Here is a 26873-nt window from a genome sequence, read left to right on the forward strand (position 1 = left end):
TATATTTATACATTAAGGCCATGAATGAATGTATCACAGGATGTTTTTGTGACACTGTTTACTCAAGCTGTAACAAACCTGACTTATTTTCATGAAAAAAAGATACTGCTTTCCTTCATATGTGGGAGGGAACCAAGAATATTATTGCTTTCCCTGAAAAGACTTTTCTCTGTTGTGTATCTTTTGACATGCTTCAGTTTTATCAATGCTACATTTTGTATTTCAAATCGAGTATAAATGCTGCAATAAAAAGATGTAGGTTTTTTAAAATACTCTTGAGTAGTTCGCCAATATGTAGTTTACCTTATCTCCATAAGGAAAAATCAGAAAGTTAAGAGCTAACAAACCCCTGCTGTGTTTATTTTCTGAGTCAATCAAGTTTGTTACATTTCGTTTCCTGAATGGAAATCAATTTCATAATTTCTGTAAAAGTGACTATTTTCCTTGTCTGAAATAATTAACTTACAAGACCACTCTTGGATTCAATCATCTTTATTAGCCTATCAATGTTACATTTTATACATAATGTCTAATCATCTTCTCAAAGGGCTCTATTTTTAGTACATCATGTTAATAGTAAATAGCCAAGTGTGATGGCTATACCTTAGCTTTTTAATATCCTCTGGGAAACTAGAAAGCCAATCATTTTACACACATGTAGTGTTCCAAAATAACTAGGAAGCTGCTACAATTTTAAGCAGGGGAGGAAACAATGTTCATTTTGGTCTTTTTGTTTTCCAGCAAATTATGCTTTCAATTAACAGCAACAATGATATCATAAAAAATGCTCTGCTTCTTAAGTTTTTGAACTTCAATACAATACAAATTGAAACAAAATAGTATTGTAGTCTTTTGGGAAGCAATTAGCCATCATTAGTATAGCTGAACCTCCTTATCGATAACCAGGTCCAGGCTGGGTATAGCCCTGACCAAAAGGAGGACGGTTACGAGCATAAGGATTAGCCCCACTGGAAGGAGGGGTCATGGTACTTGCAGGAGATGGTGTAAAACCTGGTCTTGGTTGGTAAGCACCAGGTTGGCTTGGAGCCATTCCAGGCTGAGAGCCAGGGGGAACAGTATAATTAGCAGGTTGAGATGTCTGGGTAGTATAAGTTTGTGGAGGGTAAGTGCTGGCCTGGTACTGCTGAGGTGGTTGAGCAGGCAGTTGTTGTGGCTGACCAGAAAAGGCAGGAGCTGGTGCCTGGGAAGTTGGTTGTTGGCCGTATCCCTGGAACTGTTGAGGTTGTTGGGGTCCAGTCTGCTGGCTGTAATTAGCTGAAAAAGCAAAATAAATAACACGTGTCTTGGTTCTTTTGGTGAAAGTTTTCCAGAGAATTAGTCTTACTGCTATGGACCAAAAATGATTAAAAATTTAATAAACGTATTCATAATTATGCAGTGAGTTCAGCCTAAACTATCTTAAGACCAAGGAGTTACAAAAAATTTTAAATCCTATTGCCTAAATTGCAAGCCATTATAAACATGTTTTTTCATTAAAACTGCTTTGAAACTAATGACCCTTTAGCAAACTCCCATTTGCATAATATTCCTAGAATAAATGCTCAAATAAGTGAAATAATTATGCTTTCAAGAAAGATGAAAAATCATAAAAGCAAAGTAGCTATTAACCAGGTTTGGAAGGAAGTTCTATTTAACAGTACCACATAAAAACGTATCACAGACAACAAATGCTTTATAAATGAAACAATATTACAAATACTCTTTTCATGTAAATCAAGTGTTTTAAAGATTATTCACTATACTATCTAAGAATAGTTACTCCGTACCATTTTTACAATTCTTAAATTTTTTTGTATTTGGCATCTGATACTTTTGCCCTTACAACTCAATTTTGACTTAGTACAGCATAACAAACAAAAAAAACCATACCATATTACCCCACAAAAATCAACATCTATATTCATTATTTATTAGAACATAATTAAAATTAAAATCTGCTTCACTGAAAACTTTTATCTCTACCATGAAACACACCTGCAGCTACTTGCAATGAAACCTCTCCATTGACTGGAATCCTGTCAGCATTAAATACCAGATACATAAGACAATTATTAAAATATGTACAACCCTGCATTTAGGAAAAAAAAAAAAAAAAGGATTGAATGAATTTGAGCATATTCTGAACTCACCTTGAACCTGGGTTCAAAATTTACTTATGAAAGAAACCTTTATGAACAAAACTGGAAAAGGTCAGAGGAAAAACTGCCAAACCAAAGGTATCAGAGATCGGTCAACGTCACTACCAACCAGCACCGCTAGCAAGTCTCCAAGTAGAGTATGTGATTGACTATTTCCATAGCTCTCAAAGTCAAGGAAACAGGACGAGCAGGATCAGAAATACAGAGGCAATTTGAAAAGCACTGCATTTTACCCAGTGAATACCCTGACTATAGTTATCAAGTTTCTAAAACATTTCACTCATGGTAGCATCTGAATATGGAACTAAAATAAATTTATGATAAGATCTTGAATTTCTCCTCTCTTCTATGCAAAGCTTAAAATTGTGTGTGTGTGTGTGTACCTGTGTGTGTGTGTGTGTGCGTGTGCGTGTGTGTGTGCACCACCCAGAGGCCAGAAGAGGAATGCATGGAAATTGCTCATGGTTGTGAGCTGCCATGAACATTGGTGCTAGAAACTGAGCTCAGCTGCTCTTTACCTCTGAGCCCACTCGCCAGCTCCTACAAAAACTTTCAAGTCTAACTCTTTACTGTAAGTTTTGGGGGAGCATCTTTATACTGAACATGACAATTCCATTTGAGAGGAAACAACCAATAACTATCTTCATTCTGCAACTGAAATCTAAACTGTTTTTAAATTGAACTAGGAAGCACCTAGAATCTACTCTTTAGGCAATGATACTCTTCGTTAGGTGAAAAGTATCACAAATTGCAACAGAATAGACATTTTTAAGCCAACAGCTAGAACAAAGCTAAGACACTGACCACTCCTCCTAAGTCAAGAGAACAAGGTTGTCCCAGCTCCCTCACCGAGTATCTGAATGTCTTAAAAACTCATTTAACAAACAAGTAAGACGAGATCAGTAGTCCTCACCCTGGCTACATGACCTCTGACGCTTTTAAAATGCCAAAGCGCAAGCCCCACCTCCAACAAATGGAGGTCTACAGGAATAAAGCCCAGGGCAGGGAGCAGCTCAGGTCTGAAGCACAGTAAGGATCCAGAGCATCTCCTGGGTCAGATGATGACACTATCTCTTCAGCTCCAGCAGCCTATTGTTTCTATGCATTATTTAATTTATACCATAGACTTTGTTTATATTTAAAAGGATAACATGCTAAAAATGATAATCTCTTTAAATTTACTCCCATCTGTTATTTACAATTAGATCTAGCAACTATAAGGTAAAATCAACTCTATAGCAAATATAATCCAAACAAAATTACTGTATATGTAAAAATATACCAAATTTAACTACTGACAAAATTTTGTAGTCTAGGCCAACAATCAGCACTGTCTGCACCTGTCAGCCTCTTTTCCTATAAAGGGCCAAATAGCAAATATTTTAGGTTTTGTGGGCCATACTGCTTTTCACTGTTGCCAACTCCTCACTCTACTCTGTTCAATATAATGCCAAAGTATGACAGCAACAGACAACTGAGAAGCACGGAGGGTGGGTGTCTACCAAAGCTTCCTTTACACAACCGGGCAGTAGCACATTACATCGTAGCTCTACCTGTGATAGTCAGTCAGTCTGTCTGTCTGTCTGTCTACCTATCCCTTTATCTGCAACCTGCTGAACTATACTCTTAAACTCCAAAAATACAATTTTAAGATTCAATTCATGAAAGTTATTTTAATCTTTGACTACAACAAGGTGGAGAGACACTCAGATGTAACTAGAAAAAGTACCTAAATTGTAACCAAAGCTACACGAAAGAAGTTCATCATATCAAATGCAGATAATCTTCAGCAGACAGATGGTAAAACTAAAACAACATATTCAAAGTCTGTGGGAATGGGACCCAACTACAAAAAGCTCTCCAGGTGATGCAGATACAGAAATGCTAGGTGCTGAAATCCCCTGGGTCAGATGATGATAGTGTTGCCTCATCTCTGACAGCACAGGTAAAACACCTAAATATTCTTAGTTGCCTGACTTCCACTCTAAGTAGTTTTGCTTATTTTTGGTATTCTAGCATACTTTCTTTTTTTTTTTTTTTTTTTTTTTTTTTTATTAGTTTATTCTTGTTACATCTCAATGTTTATCCCATCCCTTGTATCCTCCCATTCCTCCCCCCCCCCATTTTCCCATTATTCCCCTCCCCTATGACTGTTCCTGAGGGGGATTACGTCCCCCTATATATTCTCATAGGGTATCAAGTCTCTTCTTGGCTACTTCTAGCATACTTTCAATAGGCTTAACTACCTGATGACTTAATTTAGTTTTTACTAAGTTCACTTCTGCATGTGTAAGGAAAATGTCAATATACCTAGAAATACTAAGACTGCCCTAGAATTATGAGTGGTACAGAGGAAAATCTGAATTTTTTTGTTCAATGTTAAGTTCTCTAAAATGTTACATTGTTAATGTTAGTAAGAGGCAGCTTTGTAGTAAAACATTTTTATACTACTGATTATTGCAGAATCATCTGTATTAAGTCATATTTGCTCACTGAAAAAATAAAATGCTGATTTGGTAAAACACAACAATTTAAATATTAATAAGTATTGCTTTCCCTAATAAGTACTTAACAGTTATTATGAAAATGTAGGTATTATAATCAAGTACTTAGGAGGAAGAACTGAAAAATTACTCCCTTTCAGCACCTGCTCACCTGAATACTGAATACCATACTGCTGAGGAGGGGCCTGAGGCTGTTGTGCACTGTAGCCAGCCTGCTGCTGGTACTGTTGGTACATCTGACCTATGAAAGAAAACACAGATAAAAGGGGAAGGTTTAATTAACACGGCAGAGAAATTTGTTTAGGGCACCTTTATTTCCTCTCAATTTAATATGTAAGTACACTGGATTTATATGCAGCAAGAATGAATAATTTAAGAAGGATGATTGCTTATTCTGCTATAGACAACTACTAAGACTGTTAGCTGGAAGCAAATATTTATATAACTCTTGTGCCTACTACTTCCAGAGAGTGCATTTTCAAAACTATCTATCAGGTAACTAATCAGAGAAAAAAAGAGAAATCAATACACTCCCATGTCATTTTACATAGCCTTATACATTAGCAACACTTTTCTGATGATTCATAGTCCTTTCCTCATTACAAGTCATTGAGAAAACTAAAAAGTAACTATCAAATTATACAGAGGGAGAGAGGCACTGACTTTAGAGTAACAATGCTCTTTTATTTTCTTGAATGACTTTTCAACATGGTCACTCACTGTTTAATAACCTAGTGATGTTAGAGCCAGCTTAGTTTGTATAAACGCGTTCTATGGTAGTTTCTCAAGCTGTGGGTCATGATCCCCAGAAAGACAATAGAAAACAGATATTTACATTACAACTCATAAAAGTAACAAAATTACACTTATGAAGTAGCAACAAAAATTTTATAGTTAAAGGGTCACTACAACATAAGGAATTGTGCTAAAAGGTTACAGCATTAGGAAGGTTGAGAATCGCTGCTCTATGTTGTTTTCACAAGGCCAAAGTTATCTAATGGCACAGTTCTCAGACAGTACTCCATCATTAAATGAAACAACCAGCTTCTCAAGAACTTTTTATTATATTTTGTTTGTTTTGACCTACAAATAACTATGCAGACCAGACCAGCTTGAACTCATATACACACAGAGATTGACATGCCTCTCGTATTTTCACTTTTCTTTCTTTTTCCTTTTTTCTCCTTTGATTTTTTGAGACAGTGTTTCTCTGTGTAGCCTGTCCTAGACTCATTTTGTCTGCCTGTCTCTGCCTCCCTGTGTGCTGGGATTATAGGGGTGCGCCAGCATGCCTGGCTTTTCACGTTTCAAATTGAACCTAGGGCCTCGTATAAGCTAGGTACATGCTTGACCACTGAGCTATATTTGAGCCTGTGTCTTCCAATTGAAGATATTAAAATTATAATCAATAGTAGAAAATACTTTTGGGGTAAATATGGAATTTATGGTATTCAATAACTTGAAATTCCCAATTTTATCTCAAATTGTTAATTTTACAAGAGTATATTAGCCAGTTATTAAATCATACTTTGTTAATTCTGCTCAAATTATAACTAGAAGTTGATCTAAATACTTTACCATGTCAAAAATGTATAATTATATATCAAAAAGTATTCACTAAAAGTAGCTTACCCTACATTACTTATCTTGAGCTACAAATTATATCCAACACATGGCAACTGAGCTACTCAACTATAGCTAGTCTGAACTGTGACATACTGTATGATATCTAAAATGTTCCAAAATCACTGTCACGGTTTGAAAATAAAATAAATATACATATATGTGCCCACCAAACCCCTCCTAAATCAGTGTTTACATATGTACATATTAGATATTCTTGGATAAATAAAATATATTAAAATTGATGTTATCTTTTAAAAATTGTTCTAATACAGCTATGTAAAACTTTAAATTATGTGACTTCTCCTATAACTTATATAACACTGATCTAGAACTAGTTATTAATCTTTTTGCTTGTAATGTATTACCTACATAAATTTTTATACTATACCCCTAAATGTAAGATAAGCAATAGCAAGACAAAAGACAATGTAAAATTCTGCTAAGTAGCCATTACAGCTCATTTCTGCCCACTGACCTTATTGTGTACAATTCTTCTAAAAAATAACATACACCAGTGGCATTTAGTTCACCTGACACAATTGTTAGCTCTTTGTCCATCCAAACTCTGCATTCTGCTTCTGCCTCCCATTTGAACCCAAATCTGCTTCAGTTCTAGTTTGTTTTAGTTTCTAGCTCTTGTATTTTTGATGCAGAGTATGACTAAAGTTGGTTGAAAAAAGACAACAACAACATAAGAATTCTTATCAAATCACTCTTAAGCAAGACATCGCCTGCTAGTCCCCAGTAACTCATCCTAATTCAGTGAGCAAGCAGGAAAAGGATCACCACAGGACAAGAAGATTCTAGTCACAGCTCATTTTAGCCTATAAGTTGTAGTTTGGTTTTGTAAATGTTAACCTCAGTCACTTGCTTTAGGTGCTACAGATTTAAATATTACATTATAATATATTACATTATAGTTATTATTATTATTATTCACCATTATATGTACCTAATTGGTGCACTCTATTAGAGCACCATCTGGTGTTTACTGTTTTAAAGGTTCTTACTGTGCAAGCAGAAATAATGTTAAGGGGTGTGCCCTAGAGCTCAGTAGGGTCCTTAGTCATGCTCTGAAGAATTCTGTTTCAATGAGACTCCTCATTTGCTGATTTGAGATCCTTAAAACATACCAACTGAGCTTTCAATTTCATTCAGGATTAATGAGGTATTTTTGAAATTACTGGTATAGTCCAATTTTCACTTTTTTTTTTGTATTGGCGGGGGAATCAAAACCCAAACATTAAATTACTTACCGAGAACACATAGTCTGAAGAGGAAAAAAATAAACTTAAAATGCACTAATAAGCAAATAACAACCTACCTTTATTTAACTAAAGTTATGCTTCATTGTCTCTATTTAAAATCTTTTTAGGTGACAGGAAATGTAGTTCTAAAAGGGAATATAAGTCTTTTCTCCCCAATCTTTCACTTTGTGTCTATATTAATTTAAAACATTTTCATCCCTGTTTTTCTTTTCAATAACCAGAAACATACCAATATATTATTTGGTTCTATGACACCAAATCACACCATGTCAATAAACAAAGCTATTTCATATTTGTGCAGACAGTTGGACCACCTGTGTAAATGGACTGCCATTGCCAATAATGCCTCAATAAATTCTCCTCACACATCCCTTCCACACATGGCTAGTTTACCTTCAATCTGACCTGCTTGTGTCTGAGCTCCTGTGTATGGAGGCTGCTGTGGCTGAACTGCTGCTGGGTGCGCTGCTGAGGAGGAAGAAGCAATGCTGTCAGGAGTTCCTGAGCGGTCTTCTGCAGGAGCACTGGGTGGCCCTACATGTTCATGAGAAGTCAGTTAATTACCTGTTCAAGGTCTTTCCCTAACAAGCACAATTATAAGTCTAGGTTAATGATGCTAAAAATAAATCACTACGAAACAACCACACCAGCCAAGAACACACTAAGCTTGTGTGCTCTATATTTTCACATTTGCTCCAGTCTTAGGATCCAAATTCAAAATTGGAAATCCTTCCCTACAATGTGTGAAATGCTGAATTCCCAAGTCCTAACCTCCCCATGTCAAAATCAAAATTCCTAAATACGGTCAACCAAACCAGTGCTGCTTTCTTAAGTAGGTTTCCACTGTCTTTAAATTCAATTTACTTTTCCTGGTGGTTTTCTGGGATCCAAACATTTCTCACTTGTCTTCTCACACATTCCTCCCATGCCACAGTTTCATAGGATATCTAATCGTTTTTTTTGACCTCTCTTCATTTGTCATCATCCCTCCACACACTCTCTGATTAATCACAACAGTCACATACTTAAATGATATTCTTTAAAACCTAGTTATACGACCGAAAGAGCCAGAGAGATCAAGGGCTCCACGAGAAGACCCACAGAGTCAACTAACCTGGGCCTGGTGGGGGCTCACAGAGCCTGAACCACCAGCAAAAGAGCATGCATTGAATGGTCCTAGGCCCCCTGCACAGATGTAACAGATGAACAGCCTGGTCTTCAGCTGGACCCCCAACAACTGGATCAGGGTCTTCTCTGACTCTGATGCCTCCTTTTGGATCCTGTTCCCCTAACCTGGCTGCTTCGTCTGGCCTCAGTGAGAGAGGGTGCACCTAGTCCTGTAGCAACTTAACGTGCCGGAGCAGGTTGGTACCTTGTGGGGCCTCCCCCTTCTTTGAGGAGAAGACAGGAAAGAATGGGGAAATGGTATGTGAGGGGGAGACTAAGAGGAGGGCTACAATCAGGGTGTAAAGTGAATAAATAAATTAACTAAAATGTTTAAAAAGGGGAAAAAGCCCAAAGATTAAAATAAAACCTAGTTATAATTCTAATAAACCTTTTGACTTATAAATACTTTATTCCCTAGTGAATTATCTATGGCTTACTTTTTTTTTTTTTAATAAGCCACACTGATTTTTACTCTGTAGAAATTTTTACATAGGTTTCCTTTCCTTAAGATGGTGAGAACTTTGGCTATGCTCTTGTTCTTTTGTTTCATAAGGCCTAGGGCACTACTTAACACCTGTAGTCAATCAACTTCTGCCACGATAAGGAAAACAGAAGCAAGTACAGAGAATCTAGATTGTCTGTATAGTTCTAAAACTGTAACAATAAGTATAATCTGAAGTAACTACAGATGGCTTACTGCTTTAAGTTATTTTAGCAACACAGAAAAAGAGTTGCTGGAACTAAATTCTTGGAGCAGAAGGCACTTTTTCCCCAGAACTGAGGACCGAACCCAGGGCCTTGTGCTTGCTAGACAAGTGCTCTACCACTAAGCTAAATCCATTGGCTGCTGACTTTGGGAATGTTATTGAATCTCTTTCTGTGCCACAGCTTTTTCAATAATGTAAAAGGCACACTAATTCTGACCTTGAGGTTACTTGGAAGGGTTATGAGTTAAAGAAAGCTTATAACAAAATCTTCTAAAAGCAATTACCACTTAGAAGGCTTGATTTTAATGCTATCATTAGTAGCCTTTATTCAAAAGCTATCTCTGACTGTTCCAATGTCATGTCCTCAGAATTTATCATGGTTTAAATCTTAAAATATCACCTAAGACCAAGTACTAAGGCTGATGGACTTTGAGAAGTGTCTAAAACAAGTGCTTGGGCCTCAGCACTGGTCACACTACTGATGCACTAGTAGTGGATGGGCTACTAGAAGGGGGAAGTGGGACGGGAGGAGTGGGTTCCTGAGAGATGCACTTTAACAATGTATCTTGTCCCTAGGCCCTTTCACTTCCTTGTTCATTTGCTTCCTGACCCCAGAGTAAATAGCCATCTCCTATACATACTCAGCTTTGACTTATTTCAGGACAAGTTAATGGAGCCAAAGGATCATGAACTAATAGTTCAGAGACCATGACCCAAAATACATCACTTTCCCTTAAGTTAGTGGTTCTCAACCTTCCTAACGCTGCGACCCTTTAATACAGGTCCTCATGCTGTGGTGACACCCAACAATAAAGTTATTTTCATTGCTACTTCATAACTGTAATTTTGCTATAGTTACAAATAGTAATATAAACATCTGATATGCAAAATCTGTGATATGCAGCCTCCAAACGGGTTGCAACCCAGAGGTTGAGAACCACTGCCCTAAGTAATTTTCTCAGGCATTTTGTCACTTCAAAACAAAGTTGATATATCATTTTAGGCATATGGTTTGTCTGCTCATAGTCAAGTACTAATGATAATCTATGCTAGGTTGCTATAGCAGGAATGCTGATTACCAGATTAAAATGCATAACTAACTAGTTTATCCCTTTACGTGTGTGCGCGCACACACACTTCCCTTAGAGAAGATGCTACACTATTAATCTTAAAACTATTGAGTGCTTGGCTCTTCTTTTCTCTTTTGTACATAGCTTATTACTGCTGCTTATCTTGTTTTTTAATACTTTATTCTCTTCACTTATATATTACTGTGGTAGCTAGTTCCTCCCCTAAGCATATCACACCTGAAGAATTTAAAAAAATACTCTGGTTGCTATTTGAACATCAGTTCATGTCTCAGTCCTGTGCATATGTTTTTCAAATGCATCATTTGTGTATCTTTTGCCAAAAACAAGTAACATTCAAATGTCTCCTCAAAATCTAACACAATTCTCTTCAGTGAATAATCCCATAAAAGTTTCCAAGAAAATCAAATGAACAAAACAAATGAATTCTCTATCTTCAACTGCTAAAAATGGCAAAATAAATGGTTCAGGCAACCCTTCCCCAGGTAGCAAAAACTTGAACAAAGCAGAAGAAAGCAATTATTTAAAATAACTACTAGTGAATTAAATGTCACAGAAACCATAACAGTTTATACCCCAGTAGAAGTATAGTGAATTTAGATTTTCAAGACTTGACCTCTGTAGCGCTAATGGCAGAAAACCAACATGAAATGAAGGATGAAACTCGCTGTTACTGAAGGGCTAATTACTTGCACTAAAATAACTGTAAACTCTGCCAAAATCTTTAGCCACTCATATGTTTAGGGAATAGGAGTAATTCCAAGAAAGCTCAGAAAAAAGAAAGGAAGGAAAGAAGAAAGGAAGGAAGGAAGGAAGGAAGGAAGGAAGGAGCATCTACTGCTGAAACAACAACAACAATAAAAAACTCCAGATAACAGCTACTATCCCCCAGTAGTTTAAGTCTATACCAACTAAGAATCTGCTAGAAGGCAAAGAACAAAACTCTTAGAAAAAAAAAAACACATAAAACATCAAATTCACAAATCAGTAAGATACATTAATGAAAATGTTCATTTTACAATGAAAAACTGTAGAACAAGAAAATATGGCACGTATTGTAAAATGGAAAAACAGCCAATTAAAACATGAAGCATTCTTTAATGATTGTGTGATCAGGTTCCCCAAAGAAAAACAGGAATGCTGATGAAATGACAACCAAAAAATAAGATAAAAGAATAAAGCACAATACAAGTACTGCTTTAAAGCTAAAACTTTCTGTATATAAAAGCAATTAACCAGAAATGTTTAATCTTATATTTCCTAAGATCAGAAGAGATAGCAAGACCTACCAAATGCAATTTAGATCCTACCCCCCAAAAAATTGATTTTTTTAAAAAAATATAAAACAGTTCTCCTTTTTAAAAAACAAAAATACTTTAATAAAATTTAGCTGAAGCAAAGACTGGTTACTCTTTAAGGTAGAAAGAACATGCTATGGACTGGAAAAAACAAAACAAATCTCTTCAGGGGTGCTAAAATCATGCATTCCCCTGTTTTCTAGGAACTTAAATGTGTAAAATATAAATGACTGGACCCTTAAGATGTAAGGGGGGTGAGGGAGGATGAGAGAGAAAAAGGAACTGTTACCTGAAACCTGGTCATCTGTTAATCCAAATGCTGACATGACATTTTTGTTGATTTCATCTTGGTTTTTCAGAGGATCAAAAGCTGACATACTTGCAGCCATAACCTGAGTAGACTGTTTTCCAGAAGAATCAGAAGCAGCAGGCTTTTCTTCCCTACCATCCACAGTATCTATAATAAAGGAATAAACAAGTTTATTTTATCCATGTTCAAAAAGGTGTAAGAAAGGTAAGACAAGAAAGTACAGATACGTATAAATCCTGTAAGGAATGTTAGAATAAGAATTAGTTAATATCCCAGCACTTGGGAGGCAGAGGCAGGCAGATCTCTGTGAGCTTGAGGCCAGCCTGGTTTACAGAGCGAGTCCAGGACAGGCAAGGTTACACAGAGAAACCCTGTCTTGGGGGAAGAAGGGGATTGTGAGTACAGAACTATAGACTGTTTTACTTTCTTCTTTATATGTGTTTATGCTTCAGGGAAAATGTATAAACAGAAATACAAGATAAATAACAGTTTTTAATTGTCTCTCCCCACTCCCCCTTTTAAAATTCCTGGATTAAGGTAAGCACAGACAGAGCAGTACATGCCTATAATACTGGCAATCAGGAGGCTAAGATAGGAGGATCAAGAGCCTGAGCTACACAACAAGTCTGTCTCAAAAGCAAAAGAAGAGAAAAAGGGAGAAAGTAAAACATTATTATTTTAAAAGCTCCTTAACAAACACAATTATTTTACATGTTACTTTTTTTGGAGCCTGAACTGGCTAGTTTTTATGTCAACTTGACACAAGCCATAGTCATCTGAGAAGATGCCTCAATTCAGAATTGGCCTCCCTAAGATCTGGCTGTAAGCAAGCCTGTAAGGCATTACCTTTATTTGGTGATTGGAGCGGGTGAGCCCAACCCACTGTGGGTGGGGCCACCCCAGGCTGGTGGTCCTGGGTTCTATAAGTAGGCTGAGCAAGAAGTAAGTTAGAGAGCAGCACTCCTCCACCACCTCTATATCAGCTTCTGCTTCCAGATTCCTACTTGATTTAAGTTCCTGCATTGGATTCTATCAATGAACTCTTATTCAGAATATGTAAGCCAAACAAACCTTTTCTTCTCAAGTTGCTTTTGGTCATAGTGTTTCGTCATAGCAATAACTTTAACTCTAGCCAGCACAGCAAAAACCCTAACGTGTGTGTGTGTGTGTGTGTGTGTGTGTGTATGTGTGTGCGTGTGTGTGTGTGTTTTCACACGTGTGCATGTGGAGGTCAGAGACAACATCTAGTGACATTTCTCAGGAGCAGTCGAATTTGCTTTGTTAAATGGTGTCTCTCAATGGCCTGGAATTCACCAAGTACGATAGCTGGTCTGTCATTGGCCAGGGAGCCCCAATCACTGTCTGTCTCCACTTCTACAGTGCTGGGATTACAAACACCATCATCTTACCCAGCATTTTTTCCCACTGGTTCTTGGTACTGAACACAGACTCTTCGACAAGTACTTGACCAACTGAGCTATTTATCCAGCCCACATACCAATGACCTACAAATATATATAAGACACCAAATCTTGCCTAAATATGGAATCTCAACTCTTACGTTTTTGTCTGTTCCTCTAATACTAATATATACACCAAGTGAGGCAAAGTTCCTAATCATCAGTCAAATAGCACAAATTTGCTCTTATCTTAAATATGTATTACTTATTAGTTATTAAAATACTTGTAGAAAAAGTGTTTGGAATATGATTCAAAATAATATACAAGGTGACAAAGTAGAAATTTAATTCTAAAAGTGAACTTGGATTCACAGATTTATTAGTGTTAGATCGACTTTGATAGATGCATTTATACTATGCCCTGTGTCTTAGTTACTGTTCTATTGCTGTGAAGAGAAACCGTTACCATGACTTGCTTTGCATTCAAGAGGACCTGAGTTTTGAATCCTCAGAATCCAAGTAAAAGCTGGCTAGGTAGTACCATCCTGTAGTTGCAACAATGGCAAATGGGAGGTAAAAACAACCATATTCCTGGAAGTTCCCTGGCCAGCTAGACTAGGCTACTTGGTGAAGTTTCAGGCCAATTAGAGACCCTATCATAAAACAACAGGTTGAGGCACCTGACCTGTGACACCCAAGGTTGTCCTGTGACCTCCAAATGCACATATACACACATGCTGCACTTGCATTTACATCCACCCACACACAAATAAGTACACAAAAACAAAAAAGGGCAAAGTTCAGAATAAGAAAACTGCTTTAATCTGAAACATAAGCCTTCATCTAAAAGTGACCAAGATCGCCCAGTATTTCAGCAAATTTCACCATACTCTCAAATAGAGGTGAGATTAAAAATTACTAACTCATCAGCAAATATTTATGAAAACCCAGGATCATCCACATAATCTCAAATGGCTAAAAAGAAAATAGGAAGGAAATTATAGAAAATAGTTTTATTTAAAACCTAACCAAAATCTGAAAAGTAAATCAAGGGTTTGGGGTGATGGAACACCCAGGGTCTGATCCTCAGAGGAAGAAACAGAGGACACAGAGAAGTGCACAGAGGGAAGGGAATGAAAAGCAGGAGGAGGAATAGAGAAAAGCAAACTTCCAAAAGTATGTAGGAGTAAAAAATAAGAGTATCCGAGTCTAAGGCTTTCAAGGTTATACATGCCATTTTCCCACAGAAATTCATGACCTTTACATTTAGCTATCCTAATTCAATAAAAAAGCTGTCAGTTTTTATTTTAAACATTTAAAATTTGTAGTTTTAAACATTTGAAAATTATGAGCATCCACTTACAAAATCATTTTATGTGAATAGTTAAGAAAATTAAACAAAAGTTAAATAGTTTTTAATATATATACTTTCAATTTATGAAATATGTTTTTAATTTCAGTCCATATTTTAAAACACATTTTGGTGTCTAAATTACACCAGCCCCAATTATCTTTACTGTTTATAAATAGTACATGTCACCACTAAACTGCAAAAAGTTTTTCCTTTGCATATTATTAAAAATTGTGTTAAAAGTACTACTCTAAAGTACTTTAAAGTACTACTCTAAAATTATTTTGCACCTGAAACTTAGTTTTTATTACACAAAAATCATAATAAAATCATTTCAATTCCTCAAGTTCTTTATCTGTAACACTAAGAACAATTCATGAGTAAAAAGGGTTTGGAAACTGGCCTACTGTATAAATCTGGAGCCTGAGACTAATTGTAGAGAAACCACCACAATAGTACTACTTACGTATGCGCTCATCTGTGCATTTGTTTGTTTGTTTGTTTGTTTTTATTATTTGGTACTGGGGACTGAATTCAGAGCATTGCACATGTCAGGCAAGTACTCTACCACCTGATTACTTCCCAGCCCAAGAGCCCAAGAGAGTACTTTAAAACTGGGATTCCAGGCAGGGAATGATGGCACACACCTGTAATCCCAGCACTCAGGGAAGCAGAGGCAGGCAGAACATTGTGAGTTCGAGGCCAGCCTCGTCTACAAAAGGAGTCCAGGACCACTGCCAGAGCTACACACAGAAACTCTGTCTCCGGGGCCGTGAGGGAATGGGCGGATTCCAGGCCTCCTATAGCTCTATGATTCAATCCAAGAAACAGTATAGCACAACTTCACTGTAATCTTGACAAATAATGTGGGAATGCTGACATGTACAAGAGGCAGCAAGAATAATAAAGATATTAAGGATGTCACTCTACTACCAAATATTCGTCACACACACACTCTCTGTCTCTGTCTCTCTCCACAAAAATAATAAAGAATCCATTAAAATGAATAAAATTAATTCACAGTTTACCATTTTCAGGAATACTGGTAGAAGGTCCTGGTTCTCCAGGTGGCTCTAAGCTATCCAATAAGCGATTCACTTTATTTCGAAGTTCTATCAGTTCTCGACGAAGATATTTCACCTGACTTGATTCAAGGGGTCTTGGCTGGCCATTAACTAAAACAGAATCATTAATTTGCTTAAGTTTAGGAGATGAAACTAGAATACCATTAAATATAACACACACATACTCTCGCTCTCATTCTCCATATATATACACATATATATATTTATTGATATATTACCATTAAAATAGCATACACTAAGTAAAAATAAACAGCCAAATGAGAAGTGGTTTTGTTTCATTCCTTAATTCAATTTGTCCGTGTATGTGGAGTATGCATACTGGTGAGTGCTCCCATAGAGGCAAGTGGTTGATGCTGAGTATTTTCCTCTATGGCTTTTAGCCTTACTTTTGGAGACAGGTCTCTCATAGAACCTGCTTCTCACCAGCAAGGTCCTGAATCTGTCTGTCTCTTTCTATCCCAGTGCTGAAGTTACAGACATGTTACCATGCCCAGCTTTTCACACGAGTGTCTATGGATCAGCATTCAGGTCCTCAGGGTTGTATGGTAAGGACCTTACCAACCAAGCCACTTCCCAATGCCCTAATAATATTTTTACAATGTTAGGTTTTAAATATAAACAACCATTAGGTCACAATCCACCACTGAGCAAAGTTAGTGCAGGAACTCAAAGACTGACCAAAACAGACCATGGTAAACACTGACACTGGCTTGCTTTTCTTGGCTTGCCCAGCCTGTTTTCTTATACAAACCCAACTACCCTGACATGGTAATACCTACAGTAATAGGCCCTTCCACATGAATCATTAATCAAGAAAATGTCCCAGACATGCACACGGGCCAAGCTAATAGAGGCACTTTCTCAATTGAAGTTTCCTCTTCCCAGGAAGCTCTAGTGACAAAAAAAGAGTGCACTGTTGTACATAATTATAGTTACTCATACATATGCTTAATGTTTTTGTATTTGATCTTCTCTCTTCCACTCCCTTTTCCATTCCTTAATCGTTCATCTTCTACACACATACTTCTTTTTTTAAGATTCCACACATGTCAACATGAAGTACTTATCTGAGTATGGCTCATTTTTCTTAATATGATGTATATTTCTAATTCATCTATGTTTCTTCAAAGTTAACAGTTCTTTCATTTGAAGGAATAGTGTTTGCTTTTCTGATGGATGCAGCATATGAAATGCAGCTAGTTTGCTGATTCTGAACATTACTGACACATGAATGTCTATCTACAGGGCTAATCCAAATTTTCACACACCTATAACCTGCTCCAGCAAAACAGAATTCAATTCCTAATTTAAATCTGCCCTACATTCTTGAATAAAAAATCTTGACAATGTTATGTTTTAATATTCCTTGCTTAATTTGGTGTGATTTTTCTATCTATGTTACACACTTTTGTTGGCTGATTATGTAAAGGTTATATAAACCTAATATAATGAATTAGTGCATATTCTCTTTATCTGTTCTCTAAAATGATTTGTATAATTTGAGATCATGTGTTCCTTAAGTAACTGGCAGGACAGATCCAATGCCTCTGTGTGTGCTCAGTTATGATGCCCATGCATGTGTGCATACACTTTGCTGGGAGTGCAGGTGTGTATGTCACCACAGATGTTTGAAAGCAAGGAGCAACACTGTCTGCCTTGTTTGAGACAGGGTCTCTTGTTGTTAGCTAGCATGTACACCAAGCTTAATGGCTGATAAGCTTCCAAGTTCTCCTGTCTGTCTCCCATCTCACTGTAAGAGCACTGAACTTATAGACTCCTACCATGTCCAGATTTATGTGGGTTCAAACTCAGGTCCTCATGCTTGTATGACAAGCACTTTCTCACTGAGCCATCTTCCCAGCCCTCAGTTTCTTTAATGTTAATATAGGAGATTAAATCTTGTCTCTCTTGCAATACTCTGTACATGAACATTAACAAAAAATTGTCCATGTCATCTGAATTGTCAACTAAAATAATTGTTTGCAGCTATACACTAGCCCCCATCCACAGACATGACTCTCCAAGCTATTATGCTGGGAACTCCAGGGTTCCAACCTTCCTGAGTCATTGCCTACCCTGGGGTCGGCGTTCAGTGATACAGCTGCCTGTTACTCATCCGTGCTTCTATGGGTAACCTTCACCCATACTCCTGGAAGATAGTCCAACAAGCTCACTGGTTCACTAGTTGGACTTTGATGGTTTCATTACTTTGTATTAATTGTTTCCTTATCTGGGGTGAGGAAAGTCTAAGTCTCCCCCAGAAACAGCGTCACAATTTGTAAAGCACAACTGAAATTACATTGCTTCCTTATTTCTAGATGTTCAAGATCCAGTCTCTTACCATGTATTCTCAAACTTTGTCTGCAACCAAATTAATCCTATCTAAACTATCAGTTTCTGAGAGAATAGAATTCTCCCATGACTATGATTTTGATTTCTCTGTAGCTCAGGTCTCCCTGAGACTCATGGGTGATCATCCTGCCTCAGACTCCCAAGTCTTAGGATTATAAAATGACTGTTAATTAAGTTTTTATATATATGGTATATTCTTCAGGAACAACTTACTTTGTGACTTGTCTAATATGCATTTGCACATACATAGACATACTTTTTAACCCTTTGACTTTCAAATGTTATAACAATCTTTTAATATATCTTTTAGGATATATATTTAATTAGATGGATTTCTAAAACATTTTATTTTTAATACCAATAAGAAACTGCTTTTGTCTATGTGTGTGTGCACAGAGGCCAGAAGTTGACTGCTGATATCTTCTACCACTTGCTTTCAACTTCATTTTTGGAACAGGGTCTCCCACTGAGATTGGGTTTACCCTTTGGTCTATACTTATTGACTGCAGAGTCCTTGAGATCTGCCTCTCTCTTCCCACTTAGTGCTTGGGCTACAGGGATATACAACATTTGGATTTTATGTAGGTGCTGAGCATCCAAATTGCATGGAAAGCACTTTACCCACTGAGCCAACTCTGAACACCTTGGTACTGCTTCTAACTGGTGTATGTAGTTAGTTTATACATATTTTGTATTATTTATTTCTCTGTACCTGTTTCTCCTCCTTACCTTCTAGCATGCCAATCAAGTACACTTTATTTCCTTCTGTCCCATCTACTAAGAATTTCCAAACTTTTAATAGACATTCTTAAAATTTATATATACTTCAGTAAAAATTCTAAAGCTAGTAACTTCTTCCTAAACTAGTCCTTTACATTTTTTATTCTTATATCTTATTTTACATACAATCATTGTTCATTATTTCTGTCCTACTTGCTATTCCTAGATCTATTTTTTTTTTTGAAAAGCAATGTTCATTTCAAATTGAAGATTTTGTGCATATTTTACCATTCTGTAGAATATCAACATTAAAATTTTGAATCAGAATACATTAGTTTAGGTAGTCTCTTTGAAAATGGTTTCATATCACTTTTCACTAGAGTTTAGTCAACTGTAAGATGATTTTTTTAATTGTTTTTTTCCCCTTACTCTTTTGAAACAGCATATGATTCCTATCTGCCAGTTTCCACTACTAATGAAAAAGCATATAAACTAATTGTTTCAGCAGGGATCAATCTTATTTTTTCTGGCCACTTTTATTAAGATAATGACTTTATCTTATGTATTTTCCAGTTTTGTAGTATATTTAGTTAAGAATTTTATTTTTATTTCCCCAAGATATACCATGTCTCCCAAATCTGTTTTGTTTTATATAATCTTGAAATTTTCTTTAGCTATGTTTTAATATATTTACACTCTCCATTGACCCTTAAAGTTCTTAATATAAATGTGTATGCCATCCCCTCTTCTTTAATTCTGTAGGGTTAATTTATATGTACATTTTATTCATTCAATTTTATTTTTAACTTCTAAACAAATTAAACTTCTTTTTAAAACTTAATTATTTTTGTGTGTCTTGTTCTTTACTACTATGCCTTCATTTAAGTTATTAATAATCTTTGACACACAATTTGGATACTATCAATTCCACTGACTGACATTTTCATCTTGCTACCAGTTTTATGTCCACTGCTTCTTGCTTGCTTGGACAATATCATGTATCTTATAGATCTGACCAGCAGTCATACTCTGTAAGAAACCACTATGACTTGGAGTGAGATCCAAAAACTTTTGCCTTTGCTTGTACTTTTTCTCTTTTATGGTAATATGCAGGCCCTAAAGACTCAAAACTACACAGAAAACTTAAATGTAAACTAAATCCATCTAAGGGCCATGGTAATGAATTCTCTAGTGACAATTCCCAAACCCCCAAGAAGCCAGTATATCCTTCATCTTTCCAGTATCAAGGACAAGAGTTGTTTCTACAATATTTTTTTTTTTAAGAATAGAGCCTACTGGAGGCCTAGGATCTTGATTCTATATTGCCACAGAGCCATGAAATGGTAGTTCTTACAAAATGCAAAGTAAAAGAATATGACAAGTTTTAGCTTTTGGTATTGAAGTCTCTCATAGTCTGTCTGTCTTGTCTCTATCTCTCTTTCACACTCTTAAAGTTTCACCTATTTTCTTTTAACTATTTATTTTATGTATGTGTGTCTGTATGATTGATATATATATATATGCATGCCTCCTGGTACCCATACCACCAAAAAAAGAGTGTTGGATCCCCCTAAGCTGAAATTACAGGTGACTGTTAAAAGCTGAATATGAGTGCTAGGAATGGACCTCAGGTCTTCTAGAAAAACATCAAGCTTCCAGACCCACATCTGTTTTTATTTTGTTATGATTCTGTTTCCTAAGCAAGCTGAATTGCATTCATATTCTCTCCCTCTGCCTCTCCCTCCCCCCAACACACATATTCCTTGTAATTGTTGACTTAGCACATTCTCTGTGTTTGGGAAGAAAGGGTTCAGAGTATTTTCCTTTTCTCTGGCCAAAAGAGACATTGTGAAAAGGTATCCTCTATTAAAACTTTTAAATAGGTTTTGTTAACATTAAAACAAAACCTAACTCATATTTGCTTTACCTGAATGGAGAAAAAAAACATAAAAACAAACCAACAGTACAAGGTTACATTTCCTAAAACACTAAGGTTCAGAATAATCTCAAAAATGAAATCCTAAACAAAAGAAAGTACGTATTTTAGTTTTATTTTTCACATAATCACAATCAAGTGACTACTTTTAACTTTAACTCTGCGATCGTTATGTCTTATCTAATAAGGATTCTATTTGGCAAATCTATTAGACCTAAAACAAAATAAAATCTAAGATTAAATGTCTTATTTTTTTTTAATCAGCATTATCTTCAGCTTATTTTTATTTTAACATTGGGACTAGAATCTGGGTCCCTGTGCATGCCAGGCATGTATACTACTATTGAGCCATATCTAAGACTCGTCATTATCCTTTATTCCTTGGAATATAATATCCAAAGTAGCAGACTTACATGCTAAGCCCTGAGAAAAAGTAAAAACATAATATAGAAAAAGATAATTACAAGTTCTTAGAGACCTCAGAGGTAGTTTGAATCCTGCAATTACTTCTAAATCTGACGTACTTGTGGTAATAAAACAAATGTAGAATTTAACACATTAATTTTCCCAAATATAACCTTAAAAAGCCAAAATTCTGACTTTACAAAATTAAAACTACAGAATTCTTACTAGAGATTCCTATGTTACATCTCATCTCAAAAACAAAATAATCTTGTTTTGCCTGAATTAAACGTCTACCAATACATAAAGTTTCAAGTCATTCAAACTCTCACCTGAATGCAAATGTTTTAAGTATTTTAAAGTATTATGTAACTCTGAGCCATTAAGGGAGAAAAGCCAAAGCAAACAAAAATATATCAGGAAATAAATTCATTATAAAGTTTGCCACTTACCAAATAATGTCAGTTTCAGTATTCTACTACACTGAATTGCAAAGGAAAGGTCAGAACTATCAAAAATTGTTATAAGATCTCCATCTGAAATTCAAAAGAAAAATAATTTCAGATTTGCATCAGTAGTAAACTAGAGCATACAAAAAATAAAAACAAAAATGTAAATTAAAGAGCACAATTAGAATAACACATAAGAATTAAGTATCATCAAAGAAAGATTTTTTTTTTTAAATAGTAAATCAACTTTGTCTACTAATCTTGTAAACATTTATCATATTGAGAAAATGTAGCTAAAGTTAAGCCTGGCGTAGTGGCACATGCCTTTAATCTAAACATTTGGGAGGCAGAGACAGGCCAGTCTCTGAGTTGAAGATAGCCAGGGCTACACAGAGAAACTCTACCTCACAAATGAACCATACACATTTACTTTTAGTCCTAAGAGATGTACAGTATCACAAATTACTAGACTGAAAAATCTCAATTCCATAACAAATAAATTTACCAAATATGAAAACAAGGATTCCTATTTTTCAAATCCTTACTTTTAGTAAATACACTAATACAAATCAAGAGGGAATTACATAAATCATAGAGCTGCAAAAGAGTTTATAGGACTGCTTTAGTAAACCAGGATAACAACTTTTAGATCACTGATCATGCTGAAGATGAAACACTAAATTTTCTCCAGAAAAATCATGTTCTTATGTAAATATATATAAAATAATGCATGCTGAAGACTGAGATCCCTTAGGATTCTAAAAATAAAAATACTGTAATTAGACTATCAACTGAATGTTTCAAAAGCATTCAAAAACCTAAGGAAAGATTTCGAGTAGGGGTAACTATCCGGAAAAGTCAGTTGTAGGTGTCTCACAAAACTGGGTAAGAAGTTTTATCCTGGGGCACTCTCCTAAACTAACTTTAAAACTTGTGAGACATGTTTATTTTGAACAAACAAACATGTCAAAAACTAAGCATAACTAGGTATTTTTTGATTGTTTTTAGATCTTTTTAAGCAGACCCATCTATGGACTCATATGTATAGCATACATGCTTAATAGTGCTCCATTCTCAGGGATTCTGTTCATAAACACATTTTAAAGAAAATAACATACAGATACAAAGAGTGAAACTTTCTGTGGTCTTTTTTCTTTTCTTGAATCACATAATATGTGGTGGTCTGAACAGGAATGGCCCCCATACACTCATGTGTTTGAATGACTGGCCCATAGGAATCAGAACTACAGGTGTGGCCTTGTTGTAGGAAGTCACTGTGGAAGTGGGCGCTGGGGCCTCCTATGCTCAAGCTACACACACCCAGTGTGCAACAGTCTCCTCCTGTGGATCCAGATGTAGAACTCTCAGCTCCTCCTTCAGCACCATGTCTGCCTGCATGTCACCATGTTTCCAGCCATGATGGTAACAGACTTAACCTCTGAAACTGTAAGCCAGCACCAAGTAACTGTTTTTCTTTGGAAGAGTTGCTGTCGTCACGGCATCTCTTCACAGGAATAAAGCCCTAACTAAGACACAGAAGAGCATCTCTGTGGGGACAATTATCTAAGTTGCCATCGCGTGTAGTAGGCAACACAGACTATGAAACAACAATCTAAACAAAGTAATTATTTTTTAAAAGCAACACAAAAAAGAAAGGGAGAAAGGAAAGAAATACAACATGGTAACTGGATATGGAGGACAAATTTCAATAAGGAAGATATGTGAAAGTGGAAGCCACAAACCACACTCAAACTCTCCTGTTTTAGCAGAATAGTGAACTGTGAGTGTCTTTTACATTTTTAAGTTGTCAAAAACAACCGGTAGTATGACAGAGGTCTTCTAGACATGGGAAGCTGCAGTATTTATTATCTGATCCTTCAGTTTGGTGACCTTCCCCTTCATGAAAGGGAGAAAAAGAGAAAGCCAGTCATAAGTCAGCGTAAGATGTGCTTATTGTGAGGCAAGAATAGAGTATATTAAGTTAAAATGATTATTACAATTTTTAGTTGTGGTGTCAGGCATGTGGCTGGGTGGTAGAGTGATTACCTAGAAGTCCTAATTTGGGCCCCAGGCCAGTTGGGGGGGAAAAAAGTTGATACAATTTAAAAATCAAGCTGAGTTGTAAATTCAATAGAGAAGAATTTCACTCAACTACAGAACATGTATGAACAGTACAGAAGTGAGACCTTGTAATTATAAACAGATGAGACTGCTCAAAAAAGTAAGAAGAACATGAGGGACCCGCAAACATTAGTTTGGGTCCTCTCAGACCACAGTCAGCAAGAAAGCACTCGCTAATCACCAGCTGACTGACAATGGGCAACGTGAAGGAAAGAGGTGCCCAGGATGAACACCTTCCTCTAGAGCTCAGCCAAGCCATATGACCAGGCTCTGAGCAATGCTATGTGTACAGTCAGTCATACAACATCCCAGACCCAAGCAGGTAAAATCTCTCCACATGCTGCAGGCAAATGCTCAGAGCGAAGCACAGGATGCTACATAATACTTCTCGGTTTCTTGAACATAAGGTTTCTATAATAATAACCATCATGATTAAAGCCAGTCCTCACAGAAAAGCAGCTGTTAGTGATAAGAAGAAAATCAGGAAAAGCGGTGGTAGCGAGATTAAGGGGTGTCGGTGTTTCATCAAAGACAGCATAAGTAGCAATGCTAAATGCTAAGCTCAAGATGAAACAGACTGAAGATGATGTCAATAGTATAAATGACACTGGTAACCTCCTAAAAAGAAAGTTTTAACAGCAATGTGAACAGAGAAGCCTGAGCAATAGTTAAACTGGAAATAAATGTAGCCTACAACTGTAATTCTAGTATGTTTGATGATGTATTTGTCAAGCAAAAGTTATCTCTGTAAAAAATAGTTGCTTTCATTGGGAATCTAAATGAGAGACGCATGGGAGAACAGCAAAATAAAAGGATCCAGAGGGTCCTAGAAATCTACAAGTAGAACATTATGATAGGCAGATTTGGGCCCAGGGGTCCCGCTCAAACTAAGGCACCAGCCAAGGACAATACAGGAGGTAAACTTTAAACCCCTTCCCAGATCTAGCCAATGGTCAGAACATTCTCCACAGTTGAGTGGAGAGTGTGATATGACTTTCTCATGTACTATGATGCCTCACATTTGACCATGTCCCCTGGAGGGGGAGACCTGGTGGCACTCAGAGGAAGGACAGCAGGTAGCCAAGAAGAGACTTGATACCCTATGAGCATATACAGGGGGAGGTAATCCCCCTCAGGAACAGTCATAGGGGAGGGGAATAATGGGAAAATGGGGGGGGGGGAGGAATGGGAGGATACAAGGGATGGGATAAACATTGAGATGTAACAAGAATAAATAAATTAAAAAAAAAAAAAAATAGTTGCGGTCAAATGAGCCCAAGAACACTGCATACAATAAACTGACAAGGCAGATCAGCGGAATGCACACTGAAAACTCCTGCAACAAAGAAACACATTTGGCCAGGTGTAACAAGCCTCAAGTTACATGTTAGTCTTGAACTACATGTAAGACACTGCCAAAGGAAGAAGAGAAAAAGAATAAAGAGATACAGAGACACCAGCTTTTAAGCCAACTTTCTCCGAGTTGGTTAGTAAAGAAATCCTTTTTCATTCAATACATATAGTGTAAGAATCCCTTTCAACTTTGAATATACATGTGGAAATTTGGGCAGGAGGAGAAAAAAAGTATGTATACAGTGCATGTGACAATGTCAGATACTAATTTCTAAAAATAAACGACATTTTTAACACACAAAGGAATTGTATGAACTACACAAATAGTAAATAAAAGAAAATGGTCACTCAATGTTCGGGAGACAGGGATAGTCCATTGGGGGTGAAAAATAGGCAAAAGAAACATAATACTTAGACTTTAAAAATCTTACCTTCATCCTTGTACTTTATTGTAACTTCATCATTACTCAGAAGTTTTCCTCTGAACACTCGCTGCATCATTAGCACTAGTTCATCGTAAGTAATGTCTTCATTATGAATGGGAATCCGTCGGATATCTTCCCCAAGTTGGGCTTTGATAATCAGCTTCCCACTTAGGTCCAACTGTCCGTTCATGGTGGACTCCAGGGTGCACTATATACACAACTCTAGGGGGAAAAAACCTGAAGAAAATAGTTTTGATGAGTAAACAACAAAACAGGTTAAAAGTTGAAAGCAGAACTATTAGAATGTTAAGAAATTATGCCCTTTAAGAAAGTGTCTCTCATTGTTTATGTATATTATAAATAGTTTGGAGGCATTTTATTACTAATCCAATTTTTATTATTATGTATAGTACTATATTACTCACATACTCAACTACTTAACTGATGATAGCAATACTATCTGTCTAAAAATAAATTCTTCATCTTCAACCCCAAAGCTGTCTTTCCTAAAGCTTTCACATGTAACTGGCAACTCCTTTCTTCTAGTGACACAAGAAGAAAAAAAGAAAGCCTTACCATTTCCTTTTTCTCAAACATTACACCTAAAGTGGCAGCAAACCTGGTTGCTACCACCATCTTTAAAATATTTTGGTAATCCAATCAATTTGGTACCTTCCTATCAACACTTTGCCTGATTAATTTCAAAATGTCTCAAGTAGTCTGTGTATTTACCTCCATCCACTTTCACTGAACTTTCAATAAACAAGAGGTCTGTTCTTAAATAAAATCTAATGTCGTTATGCTTGGAACGTCCCATGAATTCCATAGAAAAAGGGAAAACTTGGTACTTCTTACCCTTACTCACAATCTGCTACACCAATGTTTAAGATCTCCTCCCAACAAAAGGCTTTGTGTTTACTGTATCCTTTGCCTTGAACTCTTTCATACCAGCCACTGGAACCACACTGCTAATTATATTCATCTTCTAATTTAAAATGAGCCTCATCACTATCTTCTCATCCTGCTTTATTTTTCTTCAAAGTACTAAACACTATGAGACATAGGTACGGTCTTGTTTTGTTACTGTCCTCCCCACTATACAGGAGCTCCTGTTTTGTTTATCTTTCTGGGGTGTAGAAGAGGCCTTGTATA

General features: G+C 36.4%; 1 protein-coding gene across 3 annotated transcripts; it reads right to left on the reverse strand.

Annotated features, from left to right (window-relative positions):
- Positions 1 to 476: 476 nt before the first annotated feature.
- Positions 477 to 25982, reverse strand: Tfg (trafficking from ER to golgi regulator). 3 transcript variants are annotated; one of them, XM_051150065.1, is made up of 8 exons: positions 25728 to 25982; positions 21826 to 21909; positions 15907 to 16053; positions 12107 to 12274; positions 7951 to 8091; positions 4815 to 4904; positions 1996 to 2036; positions 1131 to 1275 (listed from the first exon to the last, which is right to left on the reverse strand). In XM_051150065.1, the coding sequence occupies exons 1-7, from the start codon at positions 25909 to 25911 to the stop codon at positions 2002 to 2004; spliced, it is 849 nt and encodes a 282-aa protein (XP_051006022.1). In that variant the 5' UTR covers positions 25912 to 25982; the 3' UTR covers positions 1131 to 1275; positions 1996 to 2001. The 3 variants fall into 3 exon arrangements, with proteins under 3 accessions (XP_051006021.1, XP_051006019.1, XP_051006022.1); XM_051150064.1 differs by lacking the exon at positions 1996 to 2036 and having other exon boundaries at positions 477 to 1275; positions 7963 to 8091; positions 25728 to 25981; XM_051150062.1 differs by lacking the exon at positions 1996 to 2036 and having other exon boundaries at positions 477 to 1275; positions 25728 to 25981.
- Between the last annotated feature and the right edge of the window lie 891 nt (positions 25983 to 26873).

Source organism: Acomys russatus, chromosome 8 (assembly GCF_903995435.1).
Source record: "Acomys russatus chromosome 8, mAcoRus1.1, whole genome shotgun sequence".
NCBI lineage: Eukaryota > Metazoa > Chordata > Mammalia > Rodentia > Muridae > Acomys > Acomys russatus.